General features: G+C 37.5%; 1 protein-coding gene across 2 annotated transcripts in view; it reads right to left on the bottom strand.

Moving 5' to 3' along the window:
* Positions 1–17,926, bottom strand: part of cux1b (cut-like homeobox 1b) — a 106,395-nt gene extending 88,469 nt beyond the window's left edge. For both annotated transcript variants that reach the window (XM_065281915.1, XM_065281916.1), the window contains exons 1-3: positions 17,808–17,926; positions 8,050–8,160; positions 3,755–3,802 (exon numbers count right to left, since the gene is read on the bottom strand). In XM_065281915.1, the coding sequence (XP_065137987.1) occupies positions 3,755–3,802; positions 8,050–8,160; positions 17,808–17,873 (225 nt within the window). In that variant the 5' untranslated portion in view covers positions 17,874–17,926. The remainder of the gene's footprint in view (positions 1–3,754; positions 3,803–8,049; positions 8,161–17,807) is intronic.
* Between the last annotated feature and the right edge of the window lie 625 nt (positions 17,927–18,551).

Below are 18,551 nucleotides of genomic sequence, written 5' to 3'. Positions count from 1 at the left end.
ATTGAAGAACGATTTTCTAACAAGAAGGTTTTTTAAGTGCATATTTACAGAGCATCGGTAAATACAGAACACAACAGTGTCTTAAAGAAATTAAAATTAGACAGTATTCATGCAACTATAAATGTGCAAAACGAATGCAATAGCTTACAGAAGGCAATGAATATTTATTTATGGCATTTTCAATAATATATTAGTAGATAAATTAACATCTATAAAGTATGAAAACGAATAAATCATTATTTTGGCTAAATTAAGCTGGATGGATAATTTTTATAATTGTCATCCTTTCAGAACAAGCTTATATGCTATCTATAATAACTTACATTATATCCTGAGTGTTACTTGGACGAAAATATGTAGAAATACATGCAAGTAAAAAAGTACAGAACAAAAATGTTTACCTCACGCGGATAGAACGAAAAGCCGTTAATTAAGCGGACTGAGAACGTGCAGAAACAGTCGAGTCGGCAGATGATCACCAATGTTTATAATGTTTCACACAGGTACTGTTGATGATAAACTTTCATATCTAAATGTCAGGTATAAGTATTCAGTCAGTTAATAATAAAGCCACCGGCGTTATTGCAACATCCTTATACACGGAGCGGACGCTGTATACAAAGAAAAAACCTAAGGTTTTTATTTTAAGTGGTTTTAATGCTGGTAAGCAATCAGTTATATTATGCCGCTTTGTATTTGTGTCGATCAGTTAAATTAAAGTAATTTTAATCTTAGAAACTGCATCAAGATGCAGACGACGCTACAGTTATTCTGTCATCTTTAACTTTTTCACACACTCACTGTATTTAACGAAATATGAATAGCATAGTATTACATTTTTAATTCAAATTCACACACACACACAAAAAAAAAGTTACTCTCATAACTATTGACAATCTATTTGGCCTTTATTATACATGTATGCTTTGAAAAACAAGAATAGCTATATATTAATTTAACGTGAAAAATGCGGTTGTTGCAATTGGTTTCCTCCTCGCTCTAAAAGTGTGGCGCATCTCTCTCGCCATGCTTACCTCTACTCCCTGCGGGTTTTTTGGCGCATACAAGAAGTTTCTCTACTCAGAAGACCAAGATTCCTTGCGAATAGAACATGCGCAGTACACAAATCAATGTTCCTTTTGATGGGAATATCCCGATGCGCGTTTACATGACCAAAATTTCGGGTTAGAAAAGAGGTAACCCAGGGGTAATATTCGGGATTTTAATAACAGGAATATGAGCATATTCGGGTTTTTGCCGGTGTTTACATGGACGTGCGCGACCGGGTTATTGCTAATATTCCGGATTTGAACGGGTTATTGGCTGCATGTAAACGCAGTCATTGATAGTAATCAGCTGGACAAAATATATAACACTGGCCTAGTGGTTTTTGGAGATTTTACTGCAAATATCTTACAAATTGCACCTTTAAAGGCAGGATAGGCAGAAATTATCTAAAAAAACTTTTTTACAAATTAGTTTAAACTGTGTTTATATATCAATACATAAGTAAAATGTAAGTACTCTGAAAAAGAGAGTATAAAAATCGAGTGTCTGTAGACCTCTCACCACTGTTTTAAACACAGCTCATTTTTTCCATTCACTCCACCCCCTCCCTTCTGGGTTTCTTCTAAAGCCACGCCCCCAAAACACATGAACGCGAGACACCGACAGCTTTGCTGGGAGAAGGATTTACCTCAGACAAGCGGAGAGGAAGGAGCGCGGTGCATGTAATAACATCATGTCACAATCACATGTAATAATACACCTAACTTTATCAGTAGGAATATAAACAGATAGGATGCCTTCTAGTACTCACTATTAAGCCAGTGTTTTGCATGGAAGAGTTTCCGTGATGAAAGCATTGTTGACTTTGATGAGGACTACACTCCGCAGACAATACCGCTACGTCGCATCGTCGACTTGAGGAAAAGCCACGTGATATTTACTCTCGTTTGATTGCTTCGTTTATTCCCTTTATGACTTGTTTGCCTTCGCTGACTGGATATGCAGGTACTGTGACTTCTGAATTCACTTTCTGGGAGTTCTGAATGCACTTTCTCTGCCATGCTTGTGCTCTTTCTAGAGTGCCTCGTGCACGTTCAAATCAATCGGGTGTGCGCATGTCTGGGCAGATCCCATAGCAACGGGTGGTGCCATGGTAGCGAGAGAGAGTGATATTCGCGCAAGCTAATCATTTGTTTCGTCCCGAATGGAAATAATTAGCTGTGTTTAAAACAGTTGTGAGAGGTCTACAGACACTTGAGTTTTATACTCTCTTTTTCAGAGTACTTACATTTTAATTATGTATTTGTATATAAAGACAGTTTAAACAAATTTGTAAAAAAGTTTTTTAGATAATTCCTGCCTACCCTGCCTTTAAGTGTTTTACTTTCTACATAAAAGTAAATTTTCAAGTATCTGTATTTTATCAGTGTTTATTTTGGAAAACTTATATTCCAAAGCATATTATCATAATTTTTACTCCACTACATTTCATAATTTCAATTTTTTTGTTTATATTTAATATTTAAGTACATTAAACATCTACTTTTTTACGTTTACTTAAGTAAAATATACTTTAGTACAAAATGTTTATGTAATTTTTAATAATTTGGGTATTTTATGTAATTAGGTATTAAATAAATTTGAATATGAATGAATTAAGAATGAATTGGCTGTGAGAATTTTCATTCCTATGGCCGTCGCGCTACTGAAGCGCCATCTAGTGGCTGTTTCCAAAAACGAATAAGAGTTTCCCCTCTTGTTCTTCTATGAGCTTTGACGACTCTGTCACAACAAAACCCTCCCGTTTTATAACAACTTCCCATTGCCTCCTCATGCCTGTATCACTGGGAAACCTTCAAATGTGAAGAAAAAACAGCGAGAGATCATGAGAGAGTGTACCAGTTCCTGCTGAACATTGACATAATATTATAAATAATAACGTAAAATAACCAAAATGATTGTTCAATCTTACTTGTGAAATGTAATCCCATGTGATCTGGAATCAATACTGCGCCGGTTATTGCAACCGTAAGCTGCACAAAATACAGCCATAGTATGGCTTTCTTTCCGTTAACTCCCACTGACTCTGATGCTAGCGTACAGTGAGGAGACCCATCCAATATGGCGCTGGCGCTTGATGCGTTCCAGCACGTCATGAGGTGTCTACGTATATAATGTCTATGACTGTACATGTATAGATCCGTGCCCGTTAAGCACGCTTTCCTCATTAGGATGCAATTGTTTTGAAGTAAACAGGAAGTATAGCACTCTCTTAACACTGGAGTGCAAGTTTGTCGCTTCTATTTTGAGTTGTTTAGGACACAATGACACACAGCCCTCTCACAATGCCTATCATATAGCGTAGTCGATCAGTGCCACTCAGACAGTAACATAAATGTGCTGGGTGCAGGTTTTTATGAAAGCAAATAAGGTTTAAATGACTGTAGCACAACTAAATGTGACCTCTGCATTTAACCCATTCCAGTGAGTAGTGAACACACACACACACACACACACACACACACACACACACACACACACACACACACACACACACACACACACACACACACACACACACACACACACACACACGATTTGGCTGGAAGGCTTGTATTAAAAACTCTTTAACTGAGTGTCTGAATGCTATAAGGTCTGTGAAGTAAATGACTGTAAAAACAGTAAACAGTGAATCATTGAAGGCTGCATGGATGAATGTGAGAAAGATATTGAGACTAACACTCACCTCAGCCTGAAAACTCTTCAGCAGTGGAGCCACAAGCTTCCTCAGGTCCTGCAAAACATTTATCACCATCATTAATAGGGCTGGGCAAAAAAATCGATTTTTCAATTAATCGATTTTTAAAACATGGTCGATTAAAAATCGATTCTCAAAGAGCAGAATCGATTTTTTTCATATTTATTTCCGCAAACATTGAACATGGGAATGGAAGCATTTTAGATTTTGCAAGCAAGACGTGTTGTGGCTTTTAATTTCTTTTTATTAATTACCCACTTGTAAACTGCTGTTCACTGTTCTTTTTTATTAATATAGTATGTGTATTAAATCTATATTCATGGAGTTGAATCGAGAATCGAGTATAAAAACCTACCTGAGAACCAGAATCGAAAATTTAATCGAGAATCGGAATCGAATCGATAGCTTGTGAATCGAAATCGAATCGATCTGGAACATCTGAATCGATACCCAGCCCTAATCATTAACTTAAAGCTCCATTTGTTTTAATTTAATAAAACATTTTAAAGTCATGTGTGTATCTAAAATCTGTATTTATCTATCCATCCATTTACTGTAACTCATGTTAAAATCTGTTTATAATGTGTTTAGAGGACAAATACAACCATAACATTGTGACCACCTGCCTAATATTGTGTAGGCCCCACTTTTGCGTGTGTGTATGTATGAAAGAACAAATTAAATTTGCTATATTGACATGACATACAAAAGTAGTGGTGCGAGGGGCAAAAACTAACAGTTGGTTAGTTGAAACACGAACAGTTTACATTGTGGCACAGGGTATTTTTTCACGCTCCCGCAAATTTATGGAAAAGTATCATATTTTTCCATAGAGTTATTGATGAAAGAGTGTTTTGATGGCATGCAAGTACATTTTTTCATCATTTGTTTTTTTTGTTTCTGAGTTGGGTGTGTAAGATACCAAAAGCAATGTTATGTCATCTAAATCAGTGTCTTGTTGACTAAAACTAGTGCTGCACAATTAATCGCATCGCAATCGCAATCGCGATGTCAGCTTGTGCGATTATATGACAGCAAAATGTTGCAATTATATTAAATAAATAAATGTGTGGACTTGTTAACACAAACCTTCTGATAACAGTTTGATGATTTTTCTTGCTGTTTAAAAAAGAAAGAAAAACGAACAATAAAGGCAGTGCACGTGTGGCATGAACGTGTGTGGCGTGCGTTGTCACTTGTGTATGCGCAGCGCAGAAATACCAAAGCGAAGATGGATGCAGAGTAGATTGAAAGTGATCTGATAGCTGAAAAAAAACTACGTCTGTTGTATGGCGGTATTTTGGATTTAGGATTACTGACACTGAGCAGTTGCTACATCACGTGGCAATACGAAAACATTTCTAGTTTTACAAATACACATTTTAGCATTATCCCTAAACTGTGTGTGGATTTTCCTTAAAACCCATCAAGTTGACTCATGATACCATTTATTATAATCGCAATCGCACATCGCAATGTTAGCATCAATAACCGCAATGGGAAAAATTACCAAAATCGTACAGCCCTAACTAAAACATAGCATCGTTTTGAAATATGTCTGCAGCTCTTAGCAACTTTTTTGGTAGGCTTGAAAATATTTTCACCCAGCATGGTTAGTTGTCACGCTGTGTTACAACTAACCCCTCAGCAATAATGATATGAAAACTGCTCAAGTAAGCGTAATTCTTGCCGTTGTTTTAAATAGACTACACATGAATGATTGCTGGCTGCCAATAAAATAAATGTGCCTGTCCTATCAAAAACTGTGTGTCAAAATGCATTTTGTTCATATCTTTAATATTGATTGAATAAGGTCATGTCAAAGATTAAAATCTTAATAAAATGAATGGCTAAAATCAGACTTTGATTTTCATTTTGATTTTCATTTCATCGTTGATTCTGAGACTTTAGTATGTTTTTTTACAGACTGGGTCACATATCAATTTTTATCATAACTGTGCTGCTTTTTTTCACATATTTAGACATTTGTATCAATTTATAATTGAACTATGGATGAGGGATGAATAGTGTAGATAACAGTCTATAATAGGCTGATATATAAACAATATCCACTTCAAGTATATTGACAAAATAGTAATGAAATATTTGTCTGCAAACTTTTTAAGCAATTGTGTAAGGGTGTCACGATTTCGATTTTAAATCGAAATCGATCGAAATTAAGTCACAGCCTCGAACTTCGAATTAAAAAATAGGATTGTCGATGCTGCCACGCCCCCATGTCACGTCCAGTCGGCTTGCCAAGTGGGAAAAAACCTCTCAGATATTTATATTTTAAACACGAGGGATGTATTGCTACAAATCCTTGAAATGCATATCATAAACCGGATTACTACCTACTGATCTGCCTTTAGACAGAGCGCAGCTCTCTGCATGTGCATGAGTAATGAGGCGCCAAGATGCAGCGGGTTATATTTCAAACAAAAAGGATAGTTTGCCTCAGCTCCCATGAAACGCATAAAACTGAACAAATGCATAAGGATAACTACTTTAGTTTATGTTTAGACTTCGGACAGATGCGAGAGCGCATGCACGTGAGACAGAGAGAAGCGCAGCTGCTTATGACCCACTGGTTTTATTTCAGATGCCAGTCCAAGACATGCGCATTAAGTCCATGTGCGTGCAAGTCAAGAAGGAATCCTCTCTACAAGTTCTCTCGGGTAAGTGAAGCCCAAAAACCCCCATGTGAGGAAAAGCACGCAATGTGTATGTTAATGTGTAACTATAATAATAATAATAATAATAATAAATATTAATGGCATTTTAATTGTCATTTCTTGTCTTTCAAAAAAAAAAGTAAAAATCGACAATTGAATCGAACCATGACCTTAGAATCGAAAATGTAATCGAATCGAGGATTTGGAGAACCGTGACACCCCTACAAGTGTGACAACTAAACCCCTGCCTGTTACAAGTAACCCCACCTATGGGGTAAGTTGTTACGTTTGCACTTCTGTCACGTTTTGGGTAATTGTCCAGAATGGCAAGTAATAGAAACAAACTACAAATGGTAATTTGTAGCAGAGATGTGTGTGTTGCTTGTGTCAAAATATAATTAAATCACACTAAACATTTTTAACGATGGAGCCAAAACCAAAAAGTGCTAGGTTGTGCCCCAATTTCCCCTTCATATTGCCAAAGCATTACACAAAACAAAACAACATAAAACATAACAAGAACATAACATGGCAAAAGTTTGTGCACCCCTGACAATTTCCCCTGAAGATTTTCATTTATAAATATTTGGGTGTTTGGATGAGCAATTTCATTTTGATCAATTAGGGATGTCCAGATCCCACTTTTTAATTTCCGAACCGATTCTTATACCAAAAATTCCGAATATCAGCCGATACCGATATCTGCCCGATACTATTGTAATTAAATGTGTATAGTGCTTTCTCCTACGTCGCATTGGGCAGACGCAAATGTCACGTTCAGTGACACGAGAGTGTTGCAAAGTCATATTTTAGAACCGTTTGGAACTCCATAGAAACACTGCATTCAACCGCACATGCGTCTGTGCGTAGTTACAGAAAGCTGCTCACTTTAGAGCCTTTTTGCAGTTAATTTTTTTTAAAATCACTTGAATGTTAAAATATGCAAGCCTTTGAAACTTTTGCAGATGATAAACTTTCCCTATTTAAATTTGTATGTCAAACCGCAAATCGAATCTCATGCGAGCCGAACCGTGGGGTCGTGACTCGTGACCATGGATCAACTGCAAGCGCAAGGCTTTTTATTTTCCACAAATTAAGAGTGAAACTGACTATAAAGATATTACTTTCTTACCTTTCCTTGTCATTCTTAACGTTGTGGTTGTCCTGTCGGATATTCTTGCATTTGCATATTTTGCATCTGGCAAATCTTTTTTACTGGCACGGTCCAGATCAAAGTCTTTATAGCCAAACAAGACTATTTGTGGAGCTTGACCAACGTTACTGTGTGCCATGTTTGGTGCGGTTTGCATTGTGCAGCTTTAAAGGCACAGATGCTGATTAGTGGTGCTGACGTCACAATAATATTTTTTTATTTTAAATGAATTTTATTGCTGTTTATTTATTATAAGTTCAAGTCATTGTCGAGTCTTCCACTTCAAGTCAAATCTCAAGTAACTTGTTTCCAAATTAAGTCCAGTCAAGTCGATTCATTTTCATACTTTAATCAACAAGTTGCAAGTCCTGAAAAGTGTGACTCGAGTCCCCCACCCTTCTCTCTCTCTCTCTCTCTCTCTCTCACACACAGATACATAAAGTTGTCAACAGTACCTCTGGTGAGCTCTTTTTAAACTGTCGGCTCTGCTCGACGAGGTTCTTCCTGGACTGTTCACTGTCATCCTGTCTGCTGGCCAATAGTGTGGCAGTGCTGTCTAACTCTCTCTGAAGGAGAACAGAAGAAAAGGCAATATAACGTATGTTAACTAACAAATGTTCATTGTTTAATCATGTGAAATAAATATAGTAAAAGCACACTGAAAATGTAACTTATCCAATGATGAAAAAATGTACAAAATAATTGGGGGACAAAACATGTTTGGTTGTTCAGTATTAGGGATGCACCAATACCGACATTTTCTAAAGTACTCGTACTCGTTAAAAGTCCCCCGATACCAGGGATCGATACCACGGTCTGAGAAATATCTATGTTTGAGCGGCGTGTAAGGGGTTAATGCCTCGTGTTGTCCAAAGAGGCAGAGTTTACAACAAACTGGAAAACCAGTCCCTTGTTTTTTGTTAAATTATATGACTAAAGCTGTTACCTGTAAATTTAAATCATGTTTTTTATTAAGTACTCGGTATCGGTAACGGCAAGTACTGAAATGCAAGTACTCGTATTCCAAAAAAGTGGTATCGGTGCATCCCTATTCAGTATTTGTCTGAGTGTTTCACTATATTCGGCTTCAGGCAGGAATTTTCCTTTCGGTGAATCCCTAAAAGTTTGTAATTAGAGGGATTCCTCGTTGAATTACATAATGTGGGCTTAAATTGTTCCACAGTGAACAAAGTATGATGTTTTCATCCAATATACTGTGACATCATAGTTATTTTTTTCAAGAATTTAATCGTCCCATAATTTAATCGTCCCGCTAATGTATGGTTCTGAATAAGCTTTATGTGTGTTTATGTGAGAGTCCAATCAACTCATAGTATGCTAATCTGTTGCCAACCTCACAGTTCCTCCTCACGTGTTTGTTTGTGTGTGTGTGTGTGTGTGTGTGTTGCGGACCATTTAGCGCGGCAAGCGAAGGAAAAAAGCTGCTAGTGGCACTGCCAGCTTCATTTAAGTCTACTGCAGCAGCAATGCTCAAGAAACAACGTGGACAAAACTGTAAACTTGTAAAAGTGCCGTATTCTCAAGGCAATACATCCAATATGACGCAGAGTCCTGCACGGGTCCATTTTTAGAGACCCGCTCCCGCATGTACCTGCAAAGTTCAGCGCCAGATCCGACCTGTCACCCGTGATAATACCAAAATTAAATCCGCACATGCCCGGACCCGTTAATATTTGGCCCGTTACCCATCCGGTACCCACAATAATCACACACGCTAAAATTAATTAACATCACAACAGCGTCATGAATGGGCTAATGAAACAGGCTAAAGTGCACTTTGTTTTGCCATTCAAGTAGCCTACCATCGGCACAAATGGAACCTGATAACTATACACAAATAGACCTATTAATAAAAAAAGAAAAAAAACTTACCTACCTACCTACACAACCCCTGCTGTGCCCCAAGTCTCGATTTGAAATGCTTTCTAAGAAAAGACATTCAGCTTCCGGCAATCAACGGCAAAACTTTATGCAACTCCTGCAATGCTCTCTCAAACTAGGCTACGAGAAGAATCAAAAAAGGCTGCGCACTATCATATGTTGCACATGTAATGGTAATTTTTTTTAAAAATTTTCAATTGATTCCACTTGAAACCTCGCGTTTTTAAAATAAGCTGTCGGGGTGAAAAGCTCCGCTCGTCAATGTCAGTTCGCACAAGGCCGTCCAATCACAGTGGAGGAGGGGCAGGACAAGTATCACAACCACAGCTCAAGTATCACAGCTAAAAATCACTCTGCTGAAAAAACAGCTGGCAATTTGGTGTCCTCCAGGCGTTTTCAGCCGCATTTAAAAGTTTTGGTGTGCACAACCCACATACAAATTTTGCACATACCGGTATTTTCATTCGTGCTACTACCTGGGCCACATGGAGTTAATTATCCGCCCGCATCCCTGCCTGTGAATTAAAGGAATGTCACAATCCACCCGTTTAAGACACTTTTATGCGGGTATCCGCGGGTACCAGACCGGTTGCAGGACTCTGATATGATGTCATCATGAGCAGACGATCGAAGGTGAGATCAAAACAACACACATTGGTTTCTGTGTTTAACCCTCTCGGGTCTAAGGGGTTTTTAGGGCCCTGGAGAAGTTTTGACATGCACTGACATTATTGTGTTTTTAAGCAACTGAAAAAAGCACAAATGGTAAAAGTCTTATAACACTGCATTCAGCACAAACTGGGCTACTATTTTATATGATTAACATGTATGTACATGTTTGTATTTTTGAGAGAAAAATGTTTATGCGTGGTTTTTGAAAAAGAAAAATTTTAAGTGACTGATATAAGTCCACAAAACCCATACTAACATACGTGTTAGTAGTTATAGCGGCCCACCATTTGTCAAAATTTGATTGATTTATGGCTCCCTTGACAGGTGGGAGGGGCTATCAATCAAAAGATGCACATGCTGTCCAGTTTTGAGTGTCGTATTTTATGGCTTTTCAGACAGCGGCTGTCCGGACTGTGTGCGTTTTACGACGCGTCAATCAACGCGTTGTTTTTCCTGGGTGTTTGTTTTTTGTCACATGTATGTTTGTCATTTTATGGATGTGTAAAAAAGTTTGTAGTTTTAGGCTGTCCAGATTCTGGACTGTCATGTTTTATGAGCGGTGTCTCTCCCTCTCTCTCCCCCTCCGTTCTCACCAGCCCTCAGCCCCAGCACGACTCACAGCGTGGGTGCCCTTGTAAACGAGTAAAGATTTCTAAAACTCTATGTTGGTAAAATAAAATGTAATTCACCCCACGTTGACAAAAAGTAAAGGTTTATTTTAGATTTAGGGAATTCTTGAACCAAGTCTCTGATTAAAACTTTTGACAAAACAACCGTTTATATTAAACAGTATTTTCCATAAATATGTGTGTCCGCTCCACCTAAAATATAAAATAATCCTTTTTTTTGTCAGAGCAGACATAATAAGATTTGTTGTTTAATATACACATATTCACAGATGGTTTTAAGTAGACATTAATAAAAACAATCCCAGAAGATGAGATGAATGTGTCTTTAATCGTTTAAAAGTTTTTTAACGAGATATATGAATGCGCACCCGGTGCATTCTCTGTCACCGTCAGTGAGCGAGCTTTAATGCACGTGAACATAGAGAGCGGGGTCGTGAAAAGACTCACGGATCTCGTGAACCGGTTAAAATTATATTTAGTTTAGACTTTAGTCTACAGATTGTAGTATTGACGACGCCGAAGGTTATAGCATAGGGCATTGCTTAAACTATACACGTATACGGAATATTTTATCAAATAAATTGTGATGTTACAATCAAAAGTTTTAATCAGAGACTTGGTTCAAGAATTCCCTAAATCTAAAATCAAAAATCGCACCCATCCAAATCGCGATTTCGGTTTAAAAATGATTAATCGTGCAGGCCTAGCTAGTACCAACTTTTACCAAAATTGTCCCAAATGTTTTCCTTCCTTATTAACTCTTTCCCCGCCATTGACGAGATATCTCGTCAATCTGCAATACCGCTATTATCCACCAGGTGGCGCTCTTCCGCAACTTATAAAAACCGGAAGTATTGCCCTAGGGCAAACAGCTGTATGTCCGTGTATGTTTTAAAGATCGCTCTGCATCTGATCTCTATCAAAAGTCCTTCACAAAAATGGAATTATCTCAGCTTTTTGCTCAAAATTAGCTATTTTTGATGAAACCTACACATATTTGAGAGGTGATAAAAACAGAACACATGAAGGTAGGATGAAACGGATTTTTTTTTGTTTGAAAGCAGAGGGTCTGTTCTTTTATTTTATATATTATATGTTTATATATTTAAAAAGGAGCATTTTCTGGAAGGCGTTAAACTTTTGTGAAAATCATGAAAAATGCTGGCGGTGAATGAGTTAATTTATGTTTAGTCATTTATATTTGATTTCTAATTTGATTTTATATTAAAGTAATTTAAACAAATAAACAAAGAAGAACCAAATAAATAAATATACATTTATAACATTACATTATCGTCATTGCAAGAGTGCAATTTGCTGGTGGCCCTGCAGTTAACGCTGTAACTCTGTTCTCTTACCATGCACTTATGAATTAATCATTACTCGAGACGATAATGTAATGTTTTAAATGTATATTTATTTATTGGGTTCTTCTTTGTTTAAATTACTTAAATATAATATATTTAAAATTCAAATGAGAAATCAAATATAAATGACTAAACATAAATTAATAAAGAAGGGAAATGTTTTTGGTACAATTTTGGTAAAAGTTGGTACTAGCAAATTGATAAATGGTTCCTAACTGCTGCTATTATTCATATACATAGATAATTTCATGATGCACAAATTATTAAAACATTCATTGAAAAATAATTAATAATATTTTAAAAAATATTAGTGCACATCGGCTGACGATCATTAGCCTAAATAAGCTTCTGCTACAATTACGAGTCATTCAATAAGTGACATTTCAGCACTTGACAAACAGATAGAGACTCGTTAGTAGCACTTAAAACCCAGCTGCGAGCGATCGTTTTAAGTAGCTCGTTGAAAGCGCTCTTAAGAGCTAAGTTCATTATCGGGAAACCCAGCCCAGGACCATTTCCGACAATAAAATGCGCTGCAAAGTTAACTAAAACAACTGCAAAATTTACCCGTAGCCTATAGGCCTGGGCGAAAAATCGATTTAATGAATTAATTCGAATTTTTTGTTGTGGGCGATTTAAAAAATAAGTAATTCGATTTTTTTGTAATGGCGCATTTTTGGCTGCCCGGGGCTTCCGTAGCGTTATTATAGCAACATCAACAACATCATAGCACACGTGAAACAGCATCAGCAATCGAAAATGGTGCTACTCTCAAGGTTAATGTTTGTCTCCTTTTAGTCTCTAGACTACAAAGTGTGACTTAAATTGGGACTTTAATTCCAAGAGGGTGTTTATTTATTTATTATTCATCTCAAAAATGGGGGTTACATTTGTCTTGCTTTTGATTAAATAAAAGCAAAATTTGCTTTAAGTTGTCTGCCGTTTGTACGTATTGCTTTTCTTAATAAGTGGGGGGGGAAATGGGAAAAAATCGGAAGTCGAATTAAAAAAAATAAAATCGGAAATTTTATTTTTAGGCCAAATCGCCCAGCACTAGTAGCCTACAATGGACTCGAAAGCTACAGAGAGTAATAGCTTTGAGCTGTTAAAAGCAGAACAGACCTGAAAGGAAGGATTCTAAATGGTGGATATAATATTAACATGTAATTTGCAGTCCGGATTAGGGTGGAATGGCACAGGCAGACTGCCGGTCTAAAAACCGAGACCGTTTTGACTTCATTCCGTACACGCTAAGGCAGCTGCTTTTATAAACGGTCTTGTGCTTGTTTGTGTTTGTGTCCATGCTCAGTCTGGAACAGTTAAATGTTTCTAATAACAGTGCGATTTGTGAGTGCATTCCAGTCACAGTCTGTATATCAAATGCATATGGTCAAATAGTTCAATTAGTGCTGCTGTCAAATAAGGCTCATGTTTTTGTTCATTACTGCAAGTTACATCCAATATTATCGGTGCACGCGCTTGCTTTATTTTAGCTGCGTCACCTTAGCATCCAGCTGGCTCGCTGACGCTCGGCAAATGTTCGTTAAAGAGACAGATGTTTTAAGAATAAAACTGCTTCATGCAGTGTTTTTAACGATTTAATGGCCAGGTCCGTATGTTTTGGACATGACCTCGGTGTTAATTCCTGACTCTCTGTGGTCATTAAAAATCCCAGGATGTCCTTCGAAAAAGCTTAGGGGTGTGCCCCGGCATCCTGGCCAAAAACTTGCCCATTGGCCTACTAATCATCCCTCATACTAATTGGCTATATCACTCTGTCTCCTCTCCACTAATAAGCTGGTGTGTGGTGAGCGTTCTGGCGCAATATGGCTGCCGTCGCATCATCCAGGTGGATGCTGCACATTGGTGGTGGTTGAGGAGATTTCCCCCGTTCATATGTAAAGCGCTTTGAGTACTGAGAAAAGCGCTATATAAATGTAAGGAATTATTATTATTATTAATTAATTCGTCTCCTGGTAGAAACCTCCTGAACTAAAAACACTGAGCACCAACCGGAGGTAACGCTTAGTTGTAAACACACACTACATTAGCTGCACGCACCTGGCTAGTAGGGCTGTCAAAATTGCTCAAAAATGACGTTCGAATATTCTCCCTAAAAAACCCACGAATATTCGAACATCTGGTTGCCCATTTTTTTCAACGACGTTTAACGACGCATTAAGTCAATAACAGGACAAATTAATATAAAGATACATAACTACTTCTATAGGTAGTCTATTTAAGTTTAAACATATTTGACAACGTATATTACATACACAAAAAAGTAAATCAAGAGACATCAAAATGATATGGTACCTCGGTTACATTGCTTGACAAAACTCCCTGAAGCCTGCTCCATCCACGACACTGATCGGTCTCATGTCCTTACAAATGAACAAAATTTATTTCTCCGTTATGACCTCTTGTTGTGTTGCAGACAAATAGCTTGTGGCGAGCGATGCAAAGTAAGTGTTAAGACGTGACTGTTTAGCTGGAGTTCCACACATTGTGGTCTTGTACACACTGCAAACTTTCAGGAGTGACAACCGCATTTTAATGTGAAAATATGATGATTGACACAGAGATAACCATAGCAACGGTCTGCCGTCTCGCTTATCACTCACAGCTTTGATGAAAATAATTTAACAGCATTATGTTTTGCAATAAACCTCCGTCGTGTTGTTGTGTATTGTAGCTCTTGCAGTGTTGCCAGGTCCTCGTCTTTTTTGTACTCACATACCATTTAAGCGCTTAACCGTTTATGGCTTTTGGCTCATGAAGCGATCAAGTTTTTGGTGTTGTTAAAATGTGAAGGTGCCAGTCTCAATATTTTGATCTTTGAGGTAAAGCGTTTGGATTTATTCTGGTTTGTTATTGGATTTTTCTTGTTTGCTGTTTTTTTAGCGCAAGATCTGGCAACACTAGTCAGCAAACGCTTTTGCCTCTGTCATTCTCTGTACCGCGCATACAGAAGACTTTTCCCCCTTGTAATAATTTATTTCTTCAGAAGAGAGACCTGTCATGTCCATGATGCACGTTTAAACACTTCATTAACTAGTTGTTCATTTCGGTTATGTAGGCCAGAGGTCCCCAACCACCGGGGTCGCGACCCAGTACTGGGTCGTGGACAAGTTGCCACCGGGTCGCAAGAACGTCCCGAAAAAATATAATAGCCACGTAATAGCTTAATCGGGTATTTTGTACTGTAAGAGCCGACTTCAAATAACATCAATCATTTCCACTTTTGAACAGAGCTGCGCTCTCTCTCTTTTTCTCCGCCTCTCTCTCTCTACCAGCGCATCAGTGATCACATTGCTGTCATTAGAGTTTGAGCATAGTACTTCTAAAACACAATCGATCAAAGAATTGCGGAGGTATGACTTTATGAATCATTTGCAAATGTACGTCGCAATGATGTACATATGCGGAGACGTTCAAATGTGGGACAGCGCAAATGACTGAAAAGTAATTATTTTATTCTTCTTTAAAACAACTTCAGAATTATCCATCGATCGTAGCACCATGATCAAAATAAACTATTAGGCTAATAATATTTTAACAGCTACACTTTTAACGGTTTGAAAGGAACCTAAACTTGTCAATCATCATTAATCATGGTAAATGTGAGTCTTCGTGTCTCTGCGCCCAGCCGCAATTCTTCTGGCATCTCTCCTCCTTCACTGCATTTTTCTTCTCTTCTGTTACTTGGAATTGGGTCTCGAGCCCGACCAAGATTCGAGCTGCCTTCGAGAACAGCAAGCCAAGTTCGTTTAGGTTCCATTAATTATTAAGACTAAATGGGCAGGCAAACTACAATGAAAGTAAAAAACAATCCGCCAAAATATGGTTTTACACGTCTATAGAAAATATACTATAGCCTAAATAAAGCAATTATTAATTTTCCTAATGCATGGTTGTTTCTGTAAACGCGGTTGTCACTGCAGTTTGCGGGAGTTAATGCGGGAGTTAATGCGGTTGTAGAATGCGATTGTCAGTCCCGTAAATTACTGAAGTGTGTGTGTACAGAACAGGATTAAGCATTAAAAGTTGAAGTGACAAACAAATTAAAATGCAGTGTGTACAAGATGCCATGCTCATTTGGGCGAATTTAAAATATTCGTTGACAGCCTTACTTGCTAGCTATGTTTTTCCAAAAAGATCTGTAGACGTGTGCAAAAGGATCCGTGAATGCCCTGTGATCTGCAAACACAGATTCAACACTTGCATGCTGAACTTTGCACAGAATGTGTAAGAATGTCTTTTTACAATGGTTGGAAAATACGAGTTAGACTGTGTTTGTTTGCTAATTGTGAGGAGGGCATTTGTAGATTTTTTTAATGGAAAACAGTGAAACAGTTGTGCCAAAATTCTGAAAACAAATGCAACACAATCTACAAACAAAGAATGACCCTCATGCGCAGACAAATCACTTTGCATTCAATTAAATTCTGGTTGTCAAGTACAAGTCGATGATTTCTATTTGTGAATCATAAAGAGTTGGTTTGCGGATTTTAAATCTATTTGTAAATCGCAATTTATATTTGTATGTCATGAAGATTTTTATATATTTGTAGATCTCGTTTTACATTTGCGGATCATGAGGAGTTTGTTTGCAGATTTAGAACCTATTTACAGATTTGTTTCGTGTTTACAAATTGTAGTCTCTTCATTTTCAACGATTATGGCATTATTTTGTCACAAAAGCGAAACAATAGTGTCAGAATTCTGAAAACAAATGTGACACAATCTACAAATAGAAAATGATATTCATCTGCAAAGAAGTCACTTTACATTCATTCAAATTCTGGTTTTCAAGTACAAGTCACTGATTTCTTTTTGTAAATCATGCTTTATATTTGTGAATCACAAAGACGATTCTTAGATCTTGTTTTACATTTGCGGATCACAAGGACTGTGTTTGTGGATTTTTAATCTATTTGTAGATTGCGTTTTGTGTTTACAAGTTGTAATATCTATTTGTGACTTTTACTCTGTCAATTTTCAATAATATTGGCATCATATTACCCCCATACCCGACCTCGGGAGCTAGGGAACGAATTGAGACACAGGGTAAGTCCTGTCTTGGTAGTACATGTTCAAAAACATGGTCATCAAATCTTGACTCGAGCCAACTCCAGATTACTCTCTAAGTAAACTAGACTAATCATACGACATCAAAACTACTGGTTTATCTGGTCTGATGATTAAGTCCAATAGTGTGTGTGTGTGTGTGTGTGTGTGTGTGTGTGTGTGTGTGTGTGTGTGTGTGTGTGTGTGTGTGTGTGTGTGTGTGTGTGTGTGTGTGTGTGTGTGTGTGTGTGTGTGTGTGTGTGTGTGTGTGTATAATACGTCACTTTATACAGCAGTCAGCAGTTTAATGTCCATGTTAATTTACACATTCATGTACAACAAAAAAGCACATGCCCTTCATGTATAAACGGCACTAATCCAGGAGCTATAATGCTGCGATATTATTTATGTTTAACTCCACAAACACAATTCAGAGTTAAACAGTTAAACCCTAAAGATAAGAGCACAATAAACTTAATAATCTGTGATATTACTAGTTTACATGAAAGCATGTGATGAACAAACACTAGAGAATTATAACTGATGAAGATTAGATGATAAACATCCACTGACCTGCAACTGCTGTATGTCAAAGCGTCTCCAATATTGACATACCGACACAACACTCACCGCCATCATTCCACCGCGACAATTCTTCTTCTTCTGATTTTATGGCAGGTTTCGAACCAACTACATAGGTGCATACCGCCGCCTGCTGTGATGGAGTGTGAAGACAGGGTATGCAAATTGACGTCACTTTTCCACGTGACCACGCCGGAACTCGCCCTGTTGAGTGGCAAACGTTCAACTAAATGGCTGGTTTTCACAGGAACTGCTGCGAAAATGCCAGTAAAACTGATTATTATCAGCTTAAATTAAATTTAGTTGGACTTGATAGCATAGGTGGACAATACTTAGTATATTAGTTACATTTTCCAAGCATCTGTGCTTTATTAGGTTGTTTGTATTGGGAAAAACATTACTTCACTACATTCTAAAGCAGGGATGGGCAACTTCGGTCCTGAGTTTAGCGTCAACTTGCCTCAGCACACCTGCCTTAAATTTTCTAGTATGTCTAGTAAAACTTTAATTGGCTGCTTCGGGTGTGTTTAATTATGGTTGGAGCTAAACTCTGCAGGACACCGGCCCTCCAGGATCGAAGTTGCCCATCCCTGTTCTAAAGCATAATCATACTTATAGCATAATCAGCATAATCGTATTCTTTAATATTTCATATTAAAATTTATTTAATACCTAATTACATTTAAATTGGGTACTGGAGTAAAAGTACGTTAATGTACTTAAATATTAAATGTA

The sequence above is a fragment of the Paramisgurnus dabryanus genome, chromosome 8, assembly GCF_030506205.2.
Source record: "Paramisgurnus dabryanus chromosome 8, PD_genome_1.1, whole genome shotgun sequence".
In the NCBI taxonomy this organism is placed as follows: domain Eukaryota; kingdom Metazoa; phylum Chordata; class Actinopteri; order Cypriniformes; family Cobitidae; genus Paramisgurnus; species Paramisgurnus dabryanus.
The sequence above is the reverse complement of the archived record's forward strand: the minus strand, read 5'-3'. Positions and strand labels throughout refer to the sequence as shown.